The sequence below is a fragment of the Ictalurus furcatus genome, chromosome 13, assembly GCF_023375685.1.
Source record: "Ictalurus furcatus strain D&B chromosome 13, Billie_1.0, whole genome shotgun sequence".
Classification (NCBI taxonomy): Eukaryota; Metazoa; Chordata; class Actinopteri; order Siluriformes; family Ictaluridae; genus Ictalurus; species Ictalurus furcatus.
The window spans coordinates 9,347,182-9,362,815 of NC_071267.1; the positions used below are offsets into that span (position 1 = coordinate 9,347,182).

A 15,634-nucleotide genomic window follows, 5' to 3' on the forward strand; every position below is an offset into this window, starting at 1 on the left:
CATCCCAAATATATCATCACCAATTTGTAGGCTTTAACTGAAGATGTGTATAACCGATAAAGCACAGCGTCATTAATCTTAATGCAACTGAATGCTGCTGATACAATTATCACGTTTCTTTTTCTGTTTTGTTTTGTCTGTGAGAAGGAAACTTTATTTACTTAATGTCACTTATGAAGGGAAATATAAATGAGATTTAAATTACTCCTAAAAAAAAAAAAGGCAGTTCTTTAGGGACTCTGATTATGTAAAGTAATATATCATTTCATTAACGTTTCACTGAAAATGTAATTATTTAATGAATTATATCATCATCTCCTTTCTTCCCCTTTCCTCGCATTTGTTTCATTGGGGTTTTTTTTTCATTTCTCATAATCCCCCCCCCAACCCCCAGTTATATTAAACACAATTTTCTTTTGTTGCACACAAACGCAAGGGAACTTTTAGTTTGTAACGCTGGTTGTTTTGGCGGGTTTGTCCGAAAAAAAAAAAAAACAGAGCTTGTTTGTTTCTAACTTCACATTAGCGATGTTACTGTTGTTAAGAAATGAACCAAAAACTATGGTAATGTTATTTTTGCGTGTCTTTAGCTGTACGTTTTTGCTAAACAAAAAAACAAAAAAAAAAACGACAAATTGTTAGTACCAACAGTTCCAGCGTTACAGTATATATAAGACTGTTGGTGGTTGGTAGCCATGAAACATTGCAGGGTTACGGTAAATTCCAAATGCATACGTAATGGACATGAAGTGCACTAGATAGGGTGTAGACGCTATGCTGGTGTAGTGCACAGATATAGGGAGTAGGGAGCCGTTTAGATTCGCCCTTTGTTAACGTTCGAACCAGCTAGCGGGGCAATACTAAGACGATGGCGTTACCGCTATAGGCTAGCTTGCTGTGGTGGGGGAAAAAAAAACAAAACTAGCCGTACGTTCAATTTAATGTGGAAACCCCTGATGTTTGAGTTTGTTTAGTTATTTTACTCTGCAATTAAGGTTTACTGGTGCGTTAATGTATTCATTCGACTATCTAGAGAGTTAGCCAGCAATAGTTCTTGTTTGTTTTTCGTGTCACTCCAGGAAGGATAAAGTGAAGCCATGAGTGAGTTCAGGATACACCATGATGTGAACGAGTTGCTCAGCCTCCTTCATGTCAGAGGAGGTGATGGGGCCGAGGTGTACATCGATTTACTGCAGAAGAACAGGACTTCTTATGTTACCACCACAGTGTCTGCACACAGTGCTAAGGTAGGCACTGGGTTAACATGCATGAATCCCCACTTTAGATAAGATACCATGTCTGTCTTTGACCCACTTTTCTAGTTAAAAACTTAAAGGAAACAATGCACCCTGAACGACTTTCATACTCATTCATTATTTCTTCACTAAGCTTTATCCTGGTCAGGGTTGGAGCGGATCCAGAGCCTATACTGGGAACACTGGGTACGAGCTGGGAGTACACCCAGGATGGGTCTCCAGTCCATCTCAGGACGCACACAGTCACACTTAAGGACAAGTTAGAGACGCCAGACCGACTACCGGCATGTTTTTAGGATGTGGGAGGAAACCCACACAGGGAGAACGTGTGAAAATCTGCATATCTAGTAACCCGAGCTGGCGAGAAAGAACGAAGCCTTTATTTGTCATGTATACATTGCAGCACAGTGAAATTATTTTCTTCGCATATCCCAGCTTGTTAGGAAGTTGGGGTCAGAGCGCAGGAAAGGCGCCAATGGAGCAGGGAGGGTTAAGGGCCTTGCTCAAGGACCCATCACTGGCAGCTTGGTGTTCCCGACCTTCTGATTAGTAACCCGGAGCCTTAACCGTTGAACGATCACTGCCCATTAAACGTGTTCACGATGCCGCTGTTCTCACATCTGTTGTGACTTTTTTTAGTTTCAACTTATTCTTCTACACATGCGTCCGTTTTCACTTTGGTTTCCTACATTACCAACAATGACGTTTGCCTTCCTCCTGAATAGTTTTGCTGTAGTATTTAAGTTCAGTTTTATTTGTGTAGCACTTTTAACAATGGACATTGTTACAAAGCAGCTTTAAAGAAATTTAAAGCTGGATCTAAATTGATCAATTCAGCTCTAACGAGCAAGCTGGAGGCGACGGTGCTGAGGGGAAAAAAAACTCCCTGAGACGATATGAGGAAGAAACGTTGAGAGGAACCAGACTCAAAAGGGAAGCCATCCTCATCTGGGTGACACCAGATAGTGCGATTATAAATAATTCCCTTCTATGATCGTGTACTATATCTGCAAAAAAAAAGTGCAACTGTGAAACCAGGAAATTCATTATTGTATTAACATGAGGTTTATTTTGTTGACGTTACCAACTGTTCACTGATGGAGACAAAACTGATCGTGGCACTTGTAGTCCTAAGCTACCGTAGCAAAATTGTTCGTATCAATTGCAGTCCAAAGCCATCTTCATGGTTTCAAAGTGTATCTTTAGGCTGTCCGTGTGGGGCCATCCTCAGCAACAGGAAGTGGTTTCCAAATGATGAGAACTCCAATCAGAAGAAGCGTCAAGATGGATCAGGGAGGTCCGGAGAGCAGAAGGGGTCATGATCACTGGTATCTCACTGGTATCTCAGGAGTAGCATGTGTAGCTCGACCGAGAGAGAGGGGGAGAGAAACATGGATTATTAGGTATTAACCCTAACGCCATCGTGTGTTAGAACGCCACAGATCACAAACTAGCTGAGCCGAGTCTCAGCCGTAAATGTTTTGCCACAACGTCCCCACTAACTCTACGCTGGATTCCTAAAAATGTCGAGTGAGAAAAGGTTTATTGTTTTTAGGAGCCACTAGTGAGCTATCAAACTCTACTGTAACTGAGCTAGCAGTGTCACTCTGTGAGGTCAGTATGGCACACAACTGCAAAGTTCTCAGTGGAATAATGAAAGCACAGCACCAACGAACAGATTAGCACCACAATTGCTCAAATCATCACAAATATTTCAGTATAAACATTTGGCGTGTTTCAGGGCGGCGTTTCACCTTAAGGCCTCAAGTGTGATTGCTGTCTGTAATCTGACTGATGAACATTGTATCTCTGCAGTACATAGTGGAACTACTAAACCGTCACGTTTTTCAGGTGAAGATCGCAGAGCACTCTAAAACACCCGAGGACTTTTTGAGGAAATATGAAGAGCTGAAGTCGAAAAATGCACGCAACTTGGATCCTCTGGTTTATCTTCTCTCAAAGCTGACGGAAGATAAAGAGGTATGTTTGAAGGCTGATATAATAAAATATTTAATTGTATTAGATTAGATGATTCATGCTGTTGGGCAGGTCTGCAATGAGTGCCATGCAGACAGATGCATTTTGTAGGTATACCGTTACTAAAGTGTTTGTTGATATATAGTTTTTACCCCCTCTCTGTCCTGTCCATCAGTGAACAGGGACCACCAGGGGACCATTTTTAACCCAGTCATGACACTGAGATAAGACGATATAAGTGTAAAAATCTCAGCGTCATTGCTCGGGTGAGAACAGTCCATCGACCAATATATCCATTTGGTAGCAGTCCTGGTGTCGGAAATGGACCATTGATGACAGGATGAGGACCGTGAACAGAAGCTCTACATGGACTGAATGAGTTATAATCTACTGGTCTAATAAAGTGACCTATAACTGTATGTCTGTTGTTTTTCCTCAGACTCTGAAATTTCTGCAGCAAAATGCTAAGGAGAGATCCGAGATGGCGGCGAACGCGACATCAAGCAGCACAACGTCCTTCAGTATTCCCCCAACCAGTAGCAAGATGTCAATGCAGGAGCTGGAGGAACTGCGCAAAAAGCTCGGGAATGTCACAGCCAGCTCCAACGTTCCACAGGTGTGACCTTATTTATTTAACTTTATAAATTTTAACAATCTGGAAAGTTTATTTAATAAATAAGAACGTGTTCAATCAGTGATTACTGGCACATGCCTAATTGATGACTTCAGATTTTACAGTTACACAGTTTATTGTGATATTCAACACAAAAGATGCTCTGTTCTCTGACCGGTCGTTCAGAAGGAGATTGAATGGGTAGGGAGCTTCGTAGTGTAGTGCTCGTGATTCTCAGATTAACTCTGTCCCATTCGCAAGATAGTATAAAGGTAGTTCTAATGGTGGTTGTCTTTCAGGTTGTCTTACTTTGGACCTCATGCATCCCTACTCTGAGGAAACAATCCCAAAATTCTGTTCACCTTACAAAAGTTCAGAAACGCTCAAAAGAACTGTCACTCCAACTCTTCCACCTGAGGAATCTTTGGCCATTTTTTAATGCATGCTTAGCTAAAGGTGTTGTGGTTTTTTTTTTTCTTCCAAATTATTGATGATAACGTTTTCTCATATTGATCTGGGCATTGGTGGACATAAGTGACCATGGTATAAGGAAACTAGTCACCCTCCCCATGGTTATGGTTAGATCTGGGAAGATTTTTTTCTTGCTCCCTTCTTGGTGCTTTTAATGACAACATTTCAATGTTCTGTAAACTTATATACAATAATTCTTTTCTGTATAAATCCATATTATTTGTTTGTCTTGTTCTTGAGGAGTGTGTGTAATTTAGGCCAGGGCTTAACTGTTATTTATTTATGTGATTTAAGATTACATTCCGACATGGCATTAACCTTTTAATTAAATATTTAACCAGATCTACACCATATGGCCGAAAGTTTGTGGACACCTGACCACCATACCCGTATGTGCTTGTTGAACATCTCGTTTAATCCTACCTTTGCTGTTATAATAGCCGCCACTCTTCTGGGAAGGCTTTCCACTAGATTTCCGAGCATGGCTGTGGGGATTTCTGCTCATGCAGCCACAAGAGCATTAGTGAGGTCAGGCACTGATGTTAGGAGAGGGTTTATTTGGTGTTCCAGTTCATCCCAAAGGTGTTCAGAGTTGGAGTTGGAGTTGAGGTCAAGACTCTGTGCAGGACACTCGAGTTCTTCCTGTCCAACTTTGGCAAACCATGTCTTTATAAACCTCGTTTTGTCCAGCTTTGTGGCAACAGTTTGGGGAAGACACACATAATGTATATACGTGTGGTGATCGGGTGTCCACAAACTTTTGGCCATCTGGTGTACATAAGAGGTACCCTGATATGAAGAAATAACAGACACCTGCTGGCCAATCAGAAACGATTATTTGTGATAGTCATGGTATGACATGATGACTAGACAGTCACTAACTGCTTGTAACTTTGATTATAATGGCATGCGGTTAAGGTGATATGACAATGTAATATTCTTGTTTGGTTGTCTATGTGCAGTCTGCTGAAGTCACTCGCAAGCTGCTAAGAGACAGACACAACAAGAAGAACCCCACACAGCCTATTCCTGTCTTCCCAAACTGGGTGTATGACAGACCTGCGCTGATCGGAGATTTTATCACTAGCTCTGCACCAATGGGAGATCCAGTCGTGGCTATCGGTATGTATTGTGAGCCCATAAATGTCCCTGAGTAACCAACTCCTTTAAGGATCCATGTTGAGTTTTACAGCCAGGGTTGCAAAGTCTGATTATACAGATATTCTGATATAACTAATTTTAGATTGTTTCAACTTATCCCAGCAGCAGTGTGTAAATTGGCTGAGGTGATGCAGGCTTAATCTCCGTTCATTATCTTTTGCTGGGCACAGAAGAACACTGATGGCCACACAAGTTGTTGCGTAAACAATATAAGCCTTAATATTACTTCTGTCTATCAGCAAAAGTGAGTCTGTACACCAATCAGCCATAATATTTTGCGCTTGCTGAAAAAGTTAATGCTGTCTGTGATAGGAACGTGTCAGAACCCCTGTCCACCGATGAAAACCCTACAATGGGCGCATGAGCATCAGAACTGGACCATGGAACAATGGAAGAAGGTGGCCTGGTCTGATGAATCACGTTTTCTTTTACATCATGTGGACGGCCAAGAGTGTGCGAGTCTCTTACCTGCGGAAGTGATGGCACCAGGCCGCACTATTGGAAGAAGGCAAGCTGGTGGAGGAAGTGTGATGCTCTGGGCAATGTTCTGCTTGGAAACCTTGGGTCCTTGCATTCATGTGGATGTTACTTTTACACGTACCACCTACTGAAACATTGTTGCAGAACAAGTACCCCCCTTCATGGCAACGGTATTCCCTAATGTCAGTGGCGTCTTTCGGCAGGATTATGCACCTTGCCACACTGCAAAAAATGTTCAGGAATGGTTTGTATGGAAGGTGTTGATTTAGCCTACAAATTCCCCAGATCTCAATCCGATCGAGCCCCTGTGAGATGTGCTGGACAAAAACGTCCGATCCACAGAGGCCCCACCTCGTAACTTACAGGACTTAAAGGATCTCCAGCTAACGTTTTGGTGCCGGATACCACAAGCACACCTTCAGAGGTCGTGTGGAGTCCATGTCTCGACGGGTCAGAGCTGTTTTGGTGGCACAAGGGGGACCTACACAATATTAGGCAGGTGGTTTTAATATCATGGCTGATTGGTGTATACAAAGAAAATAAATCAGATGTTATATTAAAAGGGCGGTTTGCCAAATTTAAAGCATTCTGTTAACTGGAGAATTACAAATGCAATGAAAACATTTAAACTGACATTCCCCCTGCGTTGAAACCATGTATGCCTGCCTCATGGGTTTGCTTTCAGGGGAGAGTCAAGCAACTGTTTTGACTGTGGGCAGAAAATCAGCAATAAAAGATTCTCTCTTCTTGGAATAGTCTGGGTATTTACATTGTAGTTATTTTACTATTCATTTATGTAGACGTGGGCGAATACAGTGTCTAGAATAAACACGGTATAGAACAAAGGTCTTACTCTCTGACATTCCTATGTTTTTAAACGTACAACCTTCCAGCCACTGACTCTCAGAGCCTTAAGTGCAGAGGTATCATTGCATTGTTTTTACTTACGGTGTTATATTATTAATTCGGCTGTGCACGAGTTACATGGGCAATGTGCTGTCTATGTTTGTGTTTCCAGGTACAATGCCGCTGACCGTGCAGGAGCAAGCTCTGGTTGAGGACCTGCTGTATGTACTGATCGGTGTGGATGGGAGAGACATCACAGCACAGCCCGTGCTCGGCAGACAGAGTCGCGCTTTTATAGTAGACCCTTCTCTGGACATGTCCATTAAGGAGCTTGTGAACCGGATATTACCTGTGGCGTCCTGTTACTCCACTGTCACCCGGTTAGTGAAATTATCAAGCTGATCCATGAAGCAGTTTGGGTTACAATGTCAGTATTTTGGTTTGAGGTCTTGAAAGTAGATGCAGGTTCATACTATTCAGGTTTGTTTTCAAAACTCTGATTGTTATTTAAACTCTCTTAATTTGAATCGTGTCTGATTCGATGCTTTGGATGGCCCTGCAGCTTCACAGAGGAGAAGTGTTCCTTTGAGTATGGTCAGGTGAACCACGCGCTCACTGCTGCCATGAGGACACTGATGAAGGAGTATCTCATCCTGGTGACGCAGCTAGAGCATCTTCACAGGCAGGGCATGCTGTCCCTACAGAAGCTCTGGTTCTACATCCAGCCCACCATGCGCACCATCGAGGTTCTGGCCTCCATCGGTAAAGATGTGGTTGCATTATAGTGTGTAAGGCTTTCAGTATTTTACTGAAGGTTTGTTTTTATTTTTTCTCAAATATGAGCCTGATTCTAATAAAATTGGCTAATATGTCTTTTGCAGCTCGTCAAAATGGCAGTTTTATCAATCGTCTTATTTTTAAACTTTAATAGAAGTACTGTCCGGTGAAAATAATTATAGGGTTGTCGTGTCTGAAAACACATCTACTGCTCCACTTAACATGCAGTTATTTTCATGCTGTGGATTTTCTCAGCAGCACAAATGCTGTTGCGCAGAAATACTGCGTGCTCATAAAGGTTCCTCTCAAATGAAATGCAGAGGAGGTAGCAATATTTTGAAGTGTCTGTTATTTCAATACTGTGCATGCTGAATATTGTATAAAAATGATGATTATTATAATTATTTAGTAGTAAACATTTAGTAGTGGTGTGGCTGAATGCTTAGATTATCTCTGAAGCATGATAACCACACTATAAGACATGCTTGTGTGTATATATCGATGTGTGCGATATATCCAGAGAGTCAGCTAAGAGCTATTTCTCTTGTCCTGTGTTTTATTTTTTTGTGTGCAGCCACTTCAGTGGACAAAGGAGCCTGCATGGGTGGCTCAACGTTAAGTCTACTTCATGACCGCACCTTTAACTACACTGGGGACAGCCAAGCCCAAGAGCTGTGCCTCTATCTCACCAAAGCAGCCAGTGTCCCGTACTTTGAAATGTTGGAGAAATGGATCTACCGGGGAATCATCAAAGATCCATACGGGTACAGACATTAAAAACAGCAGTCAACCCAGTATTGCTGATCTTGCTGCTTAACTCTTTCTGCTTCATTCTGATCACTTTAGATTTATTACTTTTCACTTCCTATATGGGAAGTATATCATCATAGACAATTGAAGCAATATTTGAATGAGTACTAAACCAGATATATTTTTTTTTGAAAGCGAGTTCATGGTTGAGGAACACGAGCTTCAGAAAGAAAAGATCCAGGAGGACTATAACGACAAATATTGGGATCAGAGATACACCATTGTGCAGCACAAAATCCCGTCTTTCCTTCAAAAAATGGCAGATAAAATCCTTAGTACAGGTGAGATTAACATCAGTGTTATGTTAAATTACACAAGCTATAGGTGAGATGTTGTTGATCTGCTCATTATATATCTTGTCTTCTTGTCATTTCCGTTTTCTCAGGGAAGTACCTGAACGTCGTGAGGGAGTGTGGGCGAGACGTGACCTGTCCGGATGCGAAGGAGGTTCTGTACACTTTAAAAGAGAGAGCGTATGTGGAACAAATTGAAAAAGCCTACAACTATGCCAGTAAGGTTCTCCTGGACTTTCTCTTGGAGGAGAAGGAGCTGGTGTCACGGCTGAGGTAAACGTCCTGCATGCAGATGAGCTTCGCATGTTGTAATTCTGTTTCGCTTTAATCCAAACAGCAGACGGTTATACTGTTCACATGTGCCGAACATATCTTGACAAAACGACACAGAAATGCTTTTATTTATTGAATCATTTCCAAATTGCTTTGGTATTAGAGAAGTAAAACACTCCAGGGTGTCTGTTATAGGAAAATAATCAACTCCAGGGTGCTTACACATTTTATGTGTTTTTGAATATTTCCTTATCTAAAGGAATGCCTGATCATGATTTATTCCTTACATTTTTGTGAATTTTCTAATTGTAAACGCAATAGTATTAAAGTTGGTAGTTTAATTAATTGACCAAGCTAAAAATCGTGTCGATATGAGCATGTAGCCCTGCCGTGCTGTTATGATGCTGTGCAAATTTATGAAATCAACAATCCTGTGTGTGTGTGTGTGTGTGTCTGTGTGTGTGTGTGTGTGTGTAAGGTCTATCAAGCACTACTTTTTGATGGACAAGGGAGACTTCTTTGTGCACTTCATGGACCTCACTGAAGAGGAGCTGAAGAAGCCTGTTGATGACATTATCCCTTCTCGCTTAGAAGCACTGCTGGAGCTGGCTCTGAGAACAAGCACGGCCAACACAGACCCCTTCAAAGATGATCTAAAGGTCTATTATTTAAGGTTATTTATCACTGCCTAAAGCTCTGCCTAAACCCAATTTAAGTAATTTAATATTCCTGACAATAGCATTAACTATTAGGCATCCGCATGACGGCAGGGCTTTTATACACCATGGAAACAGTGTGTGAAATTCACAAACTGTCAGGTTAATGGGCCATTTTTGTACCTGTACAAAGTAATGAGAGGTTACAATGTTCATGTTGTTCCGGTTGTTTTCCAGGTTGACCTGATGCCCCATGATGTCATTACACAGCTACTGCGTGTCTTGGCCATAGAGACCAAGCAGGAAAAAGCTATCATCAACGCCGACCCCACCGAGGTGTCCCTCAGTGGCCTCGAGGCTTTCTCTTTCGACTACATTGTCAAATGGCCGCTGTCGCTTATAATCAACCGGTAAACAGCTATACGTATGGCGTGTGATGTGCAGTCTTGTGGTATTTGGTATGATTTGTAGCAGGGAGGACGTCAACACTGTATTTGTTCTTGCAGGAAAGCGCTGACAAGGTATCAGATGCTCTTCAGACATATGTTTTATTGCAAGCATGTTGAGAGGCTGCTCTGCAATGTTTGGATCAGCAACAAGTCGGCCAAGCAGTACTCCTTACACTCCGCTAAATGGTGAGATTAAAACCCGTTGACTCTGGTTGTTCAAGCATAGAAAGTACATTAAATGCATAAAAGCGTATTAATCTTTGCGTGTGTCATCTGAATGTCTATTTCTCTCTTCTATCTCTAGGTTTGCTGGTGCGTTTGCTCTCAGGCAGCGCATGCTAAACTTTGTCCAGAACATCCAGTATTACATGATGTTCGAAGTCATGGAGCCCACATGGCACATCATGGAGAACAACCTGAAATCGGTGAGTAGAATTCATTTCATTCAGTTTCTTTATTTAGAGGAACACCGTGAACGTTTGCGGACTTTATTCGTTCTCCTCTATCGTTCTGGAACGTAACCTAGAGACTAAAGGGATTCATCTTCATTTCTTTGTCTTTGCAGGCGTCCAATATTGACGACGTTCTTTGCCATCACACAAGTTTCTTGGATAACTGTCTGAAAGACTGCATGCTGACCAACCCTGAACTGCTGAGGATTTTTTCCAAGCTCATGTCCGTGTGCGTCATGTACACCAACTGCATGCAAGTGTGTATCCCAGAATTCATAGTGACCGTTTCAGGATGAATTAGTCAGGATTGTTAAGCCGTTATACGCGATGTTAAGTTTCTCTTTCTTTTTTTCAAATTTGAGTTGAATGACTTATCTTTTGTGTTTTGTGTAGCTGTCCATTTTAAGTATACTAATCTATGGTAGTGTTCTTGATCGACTAAACACCTGTTAAACTGGAGATTTACCTCGAGACTTGTCATTTTACAAGAGTTTACATTAAGGTCAACTAACTCAACTAACCATAAAATTTAATAAATCAGATGTCATTTTAAAGTGACAAAATAAGTTAACTACACACAGTGCCCTCCACTAATATTGGCACCCTTGGTAAATATGAGCAAAGAAGGCTGTGAAAAATTGTCTTTGTTGTTGATCTTTTGTTAAAAAAAATCACAAAAATACTCTTCTCTCATGGATATCAAACAATTGCAAACAAAACACAGGTTTATCTGAGTCTTCTCCTATAATGTCTGATGAGGTTGGAGAATACATGGCCAGGGATCTGAGACAATTCCTCCATTCAGAATCTCTCCAGATCCTTCACATTTTGAGGTCCACGCTGGTGGACTTTCCTCTTCAGTTCACCCCACAGGTTTTCTATGGGTTTCAGGTCAGGGGACTGGGATGGCCATGGCAGGACCTTGATTTTGTAACAAAATGTTGAGGTCCTCTGGCAGAAAAACAGCCCCAAAACATTCATCTGACCATGACCTGATCATCTGACCACAGAACCCGATCCCATTTTTAGTTCTAGTAATGTCTGGCAAGCTGAAGACGCTTGAGATTGTGTTTGGATGAGAGTAGAGGCATTTTTCTTGAAACCCTTCCAAACAGCTTGTGATGTAGGTGACTTCAGATTGTAGTTTTGGAGACTTTCTGTCCCCAAGGCACAACTAATTTCTGCAGTTCTCCAGCTGTGATCCTTGGAGATTTTTTAGCCACTCGAACCATCTTCTTCACAGTGCATTGGGACGATATAGACACACGTCCAGTTCCAGGTTGATTCATAACATTTCCAGTTGACTGGAACTTCTTCATTATTGCCCTGATGGTGGAAATGGGCATCAATGCTTGTGCTATTTTCATATAGCCACTTCCCATTTTGTGAAGCTCAACAACCTTTTGCCACACATCACAGCTACATTCCTTGGTCTGACTCATTGTTATGAATAACTAAGGGAATTTGGCCTGTGTGTTAACTCATATTTATACCCCTGTGAAACAGGAAGTCATGGTTGAACAATATCCTGTTCCTACTCACCCAAGTGTACTAAAAAATGTAAAATATCAATGGGAATATACTTCAAATATATATTTCTCTTATGAGTTCATGGAGTGCCAATAATTGTTGCACACCTATATTTAAGAGAGATTTTTTTTAATAAACCTATGTTGTGTTTGCAATTGTTTTGATATCCATGACAGCAGAGTATTTTTGTGATTTATTTATTTATTTTAAAAGATCAAACGGTTAAACAATAAATACAAATTTTCACAGCCTTCTTTGCTCATATTTACCAAGGGTGCCAATATTAGTGGAGGGCACTGTACAAGTAAATTGACAAATTTTTCTTCAATCCATGACTGAAAATAATTCCACATAAATTACCACGATTAAATTACAGCACGTTCTTAAATGTTGATAACTTAAAGAACCTCGGCTTCACTTCTGAATTTTGCCACTTAACAACCAGAAACATCTTACTGGTAGTGTGAACGTTGGTTTCTTCAGATGTTGATTATTTGGCTAATTTGGTTTATTCTTCAAAAACCATTTATTGCTTTATAAACTGTTAGCTACTTTGTTAATGCTACTGTGTATTAATGCTAAAGTTCATGGTTTCTCCACATTAACGTGCTAAATCATGTTATTTAAAGGAACCTTAATGTAAAGAGTTACCATTTAAGTGTTTACCGACGAGAAACAGGATTTTATTCGAGTACGGAATAGTGTAAGTTGTTTTTACAAATTTCTGTATTTGTATTTCACTGAAAAGCGAGCTCCCTCAGTAATAGTCACGTTTGAATCGATCTTAAGGTTATGCAATTTGGTATGCGGTAAGAGACCGCCAAGTGCAGGTTTCATCCCTTGTGATGTCTGACCCCAGGCTTAAGAGCACTCGTTTTGTTCTAGCGATTCACCCAGAGCATAAGGATGGACAGTGAGATAAACCGATTAAGTCTGGAACATGGCACCATGGAAGGTCCTCCAACACAGAGCGAACGCACTGAGGAGGCTGAGAAGAAAAGACTGGCCTCCAAGGTAATGGCGTTTTAATGCTGTGTGCAGTGTTATGTCACTAGATTAGCTTAAATACAATATATATCTGGTTTGTTTACTTAAACAGCACTGTTTAATAGTAAATGTTTGTTTCTGTCTACGTGCAGTTTTTAGCTGAGCACGTGGATTCGCTGCAGTCAGACTCGGGCTTTGAAGGCACCATCAGTAAGTTTGACAGTAATTTCAGCACACTGTTGTTGGACCTGTTGGACAAGCTGAGCATTTACAGCACCAATGACTGTGAGCACAGCATGATCAACATCATCTACAGGTGAGTGAGCCCTTAATACTCGGGGATAAAGTATAATCACAGTGGCCTGGGAAAACTCATGGAATGTGGAACGATGGAAATTCAGGCTTTTTTATTTTAATTTTTTTAACTTGTGTTTGAGATGCATGCAAAAGAGAAACATAGTTCAGGAAAGCCTGTAGTTGTAAGAAGGATATGTAGTAAAGAATGTTAACTGGACCATGTGAAGGTTTTCCCAGGCCGCTACTCATATACAGTTCTAGCAAACATAATGTAAGCTATGTAAACTCTTGCAATAGTGGAGTGCTTTTTGTTTTTTGCCAGGCTTGACTTTAACGGGTTCTACACTGAGCGTCTGGAGCGAATGGCGATTGAGAGGGGTCAGAAGACTGCCACGTAGCACTCTCCAACACAAGGACCTTCATAAAGTCCACATCAAACAGCAATAAGGGGCTTAATGGCATGTTCTGCTCCTTACAGTTGTGTTTAAAATGAACACCCTATACCCGTCACGTTACCTAAAAGTCTATTCAGAAGAGTTTTCCTGTACATTTAAATAACAGCTCGGCCGTGGCTGAGTAATTTGATGCGTCTTTATTCATCCACAGGACATGTAGCAGCGTTGTGTTGTAATGTAATATAAACAATTCTTTAAATTCTAACAAAATGAGTAGTGTTTGTGGGGTTTGTTTTGTCATCAAGTGTTATTGTTGTAAAGTTCAGAAACATTAAAGCGATCCTACGCTTATGGATCATCTGATTGCAACGTTTGCACACTTGCTAATACCCCAGAGAATAATTGCTAGAATTATTGTTTTTGACCCTAGGCTTTTTGTCCGAACAATTATCAAAGTTAGTACAGATTGTTTCAGTAAAATTGCATTAAGTATAACAGTAATGTGCAAATAATATGGATCACCAAAGTGAGACCGGACCTGTGATGCATAATAGGTTTACAGCGTAAAAACACACTGATTCATTAGCTGATGCTAAAACTGAGTAATACCTAGGGCTGAAATAAGGCACAATAAAAATCAGACTGAAATAAATACAGCACAATACAATTACTGAACAACACGAAGTGCAAAGATGCAGTGAATAATATGGTGTACTGTATAAAAGTGTGCAAATGATGCAATATACTGTACAGTTTATGACCAAAGGTTTGTGGACACCTGACCATCACACCCACATGTGCACGTTGAACATCCCAATCCAGCTTTATTCCCCCTTTTCTGGTATAATATCCTCCACTCTTCTGGGAAGACTTTCCACTAGATTTTGGATCGTGGCTGTGGGGATTTGTGCTCATTCATCCACAAGCTCGGGTGAGGACGCCTGGGTCAGTGTTCCAGTTCATCCTGAAGGTTCAGTGGGGTTGAGGTTAGGACTCTTGAGTTCTTTCATTGCAACCTTGGCACACTATGTCTTCATGGATCTTATTTTGTGCACAGGAGCATTGTCATGCTGGAACAGGTTTGGTTCCAGTGATGCTACAGCATTCAAAGATATCCTATATCATTGTGTACTTCCAACTGTGTGGCAGCATTTTGTGGAAGGAACACATGTGGGTGTGATGGTCAGGTGTCCAAATACGTTTGACCATTTAGTGTATTTATGCAATAGACATACAGTGCCCTCTATTAATATTGGCACCCTTGGTAAATATGAGCAAAGGTGGCTGTGAAAAATGGCCTTCTTGTTTAACCTTTTGATCTTTTGTTTAAAAAAAAATCACAAAAACACTCTGCACTCATGGATATCAAACAATTGCAAACACAACACAAGTTTATCAAAAAAATCTGTTAAATATAGGTGTGCAACAATTATTGGAACCCCTATGAATTCATATGAGAAAAATATAATTTCAAGTATTTTCCCATTGATATTTTACATTTTTAGTACACCTGGGTGACTAGGAATACACAGGCCAAATTCCCTTAGTCATTCATAACAATGGGTAAGAGTGAGGAATGTAGCTGTGATGTGTGGCAAAAGGTTGTTGAGCTTCACAAAATGAGAAGTGGTTATAAGAAAATAGCACAAGCATTGAAAATGCCCATTGGACGTGTGTCTATATCGTCTCAACGCATTGTGAAGAGGATGGATCGAGTGGCCAAAAAATCTCCAAGGGTCACAGCTGGAGAACTGCAGAAGTTAGTTGCGTTTTGGGGTCAGAAAATCTCCAAAACTACAATCTGACATCACCTACATCACCACAAGTTGTTTGGAAGGGTTTCAAGAAAAAAGCCTCTGCTCTCATCCAAAAACAAACTCAAGCATCTTCAGCTTGCCAGACATTACTGGA

At 40.9% G+C, this 15,634-nt stretch overlaps 1 protein-coding gene across 2 annotated transcripts; it reads left to right on the forward strand.

Annotated features, from left to right (window-relative positions):
- The first annotated feature begins 468 nt into the window (after positions 1 to 468).
- tubgcp2 (tubulin, gamma complex associated protein 2) lies at positions 469 to 13,993 on the forward strand. 2 transcript variants are annotated; one of them, XM_053640368.1, is made up of 18 exons: positions 469 to 564; positions 1,080 to 1,247; positions 3,108 to 3,236; positions 3,673 to 3,849; positions 5,280 to 5,439; positions 6,977 to 7,184; positions 7,367 to 7,566; positions 8,156 to 8,345; positions 8,527 to 8,672; positions 8,777 to 8,957; positions 9,436 to 9,616; positions 9,851 to 10,023; positions 10,120 to 10,248; positions 10,367 to 10,487; positions 10,628 to 10,771; positions 12,930 to 13,058; positions 13,184 to 13,347; positions 13,651 to 13,993. In XM_053640368.1, the coding sequence occupies exons 2-18, from the start codon at positions 1,098 to 1,100 to the stop codon at positions 13,724 to 13,726; spliced, it is 2,658 nt and encodes an 885-aa protein (XP_053496343.1). In that variant the 5' UTR covers positions 469 to 564; positions 1,080 to 1,097; the 3' UTR covers positions 13,727 to 13,993. The 2 variants fall into 2 exon arrangements, with proteins under 2 accessions (XP_053496343.1, XP_053496342.1); XM_053640367.1 differs by lacking the exon at positions 469 to 564 and adding an exon at positions 814 to 927.
- The last annotated feature ends 1,641 nt before the right edge of the window (positions 13,994 to 15,634 follow it).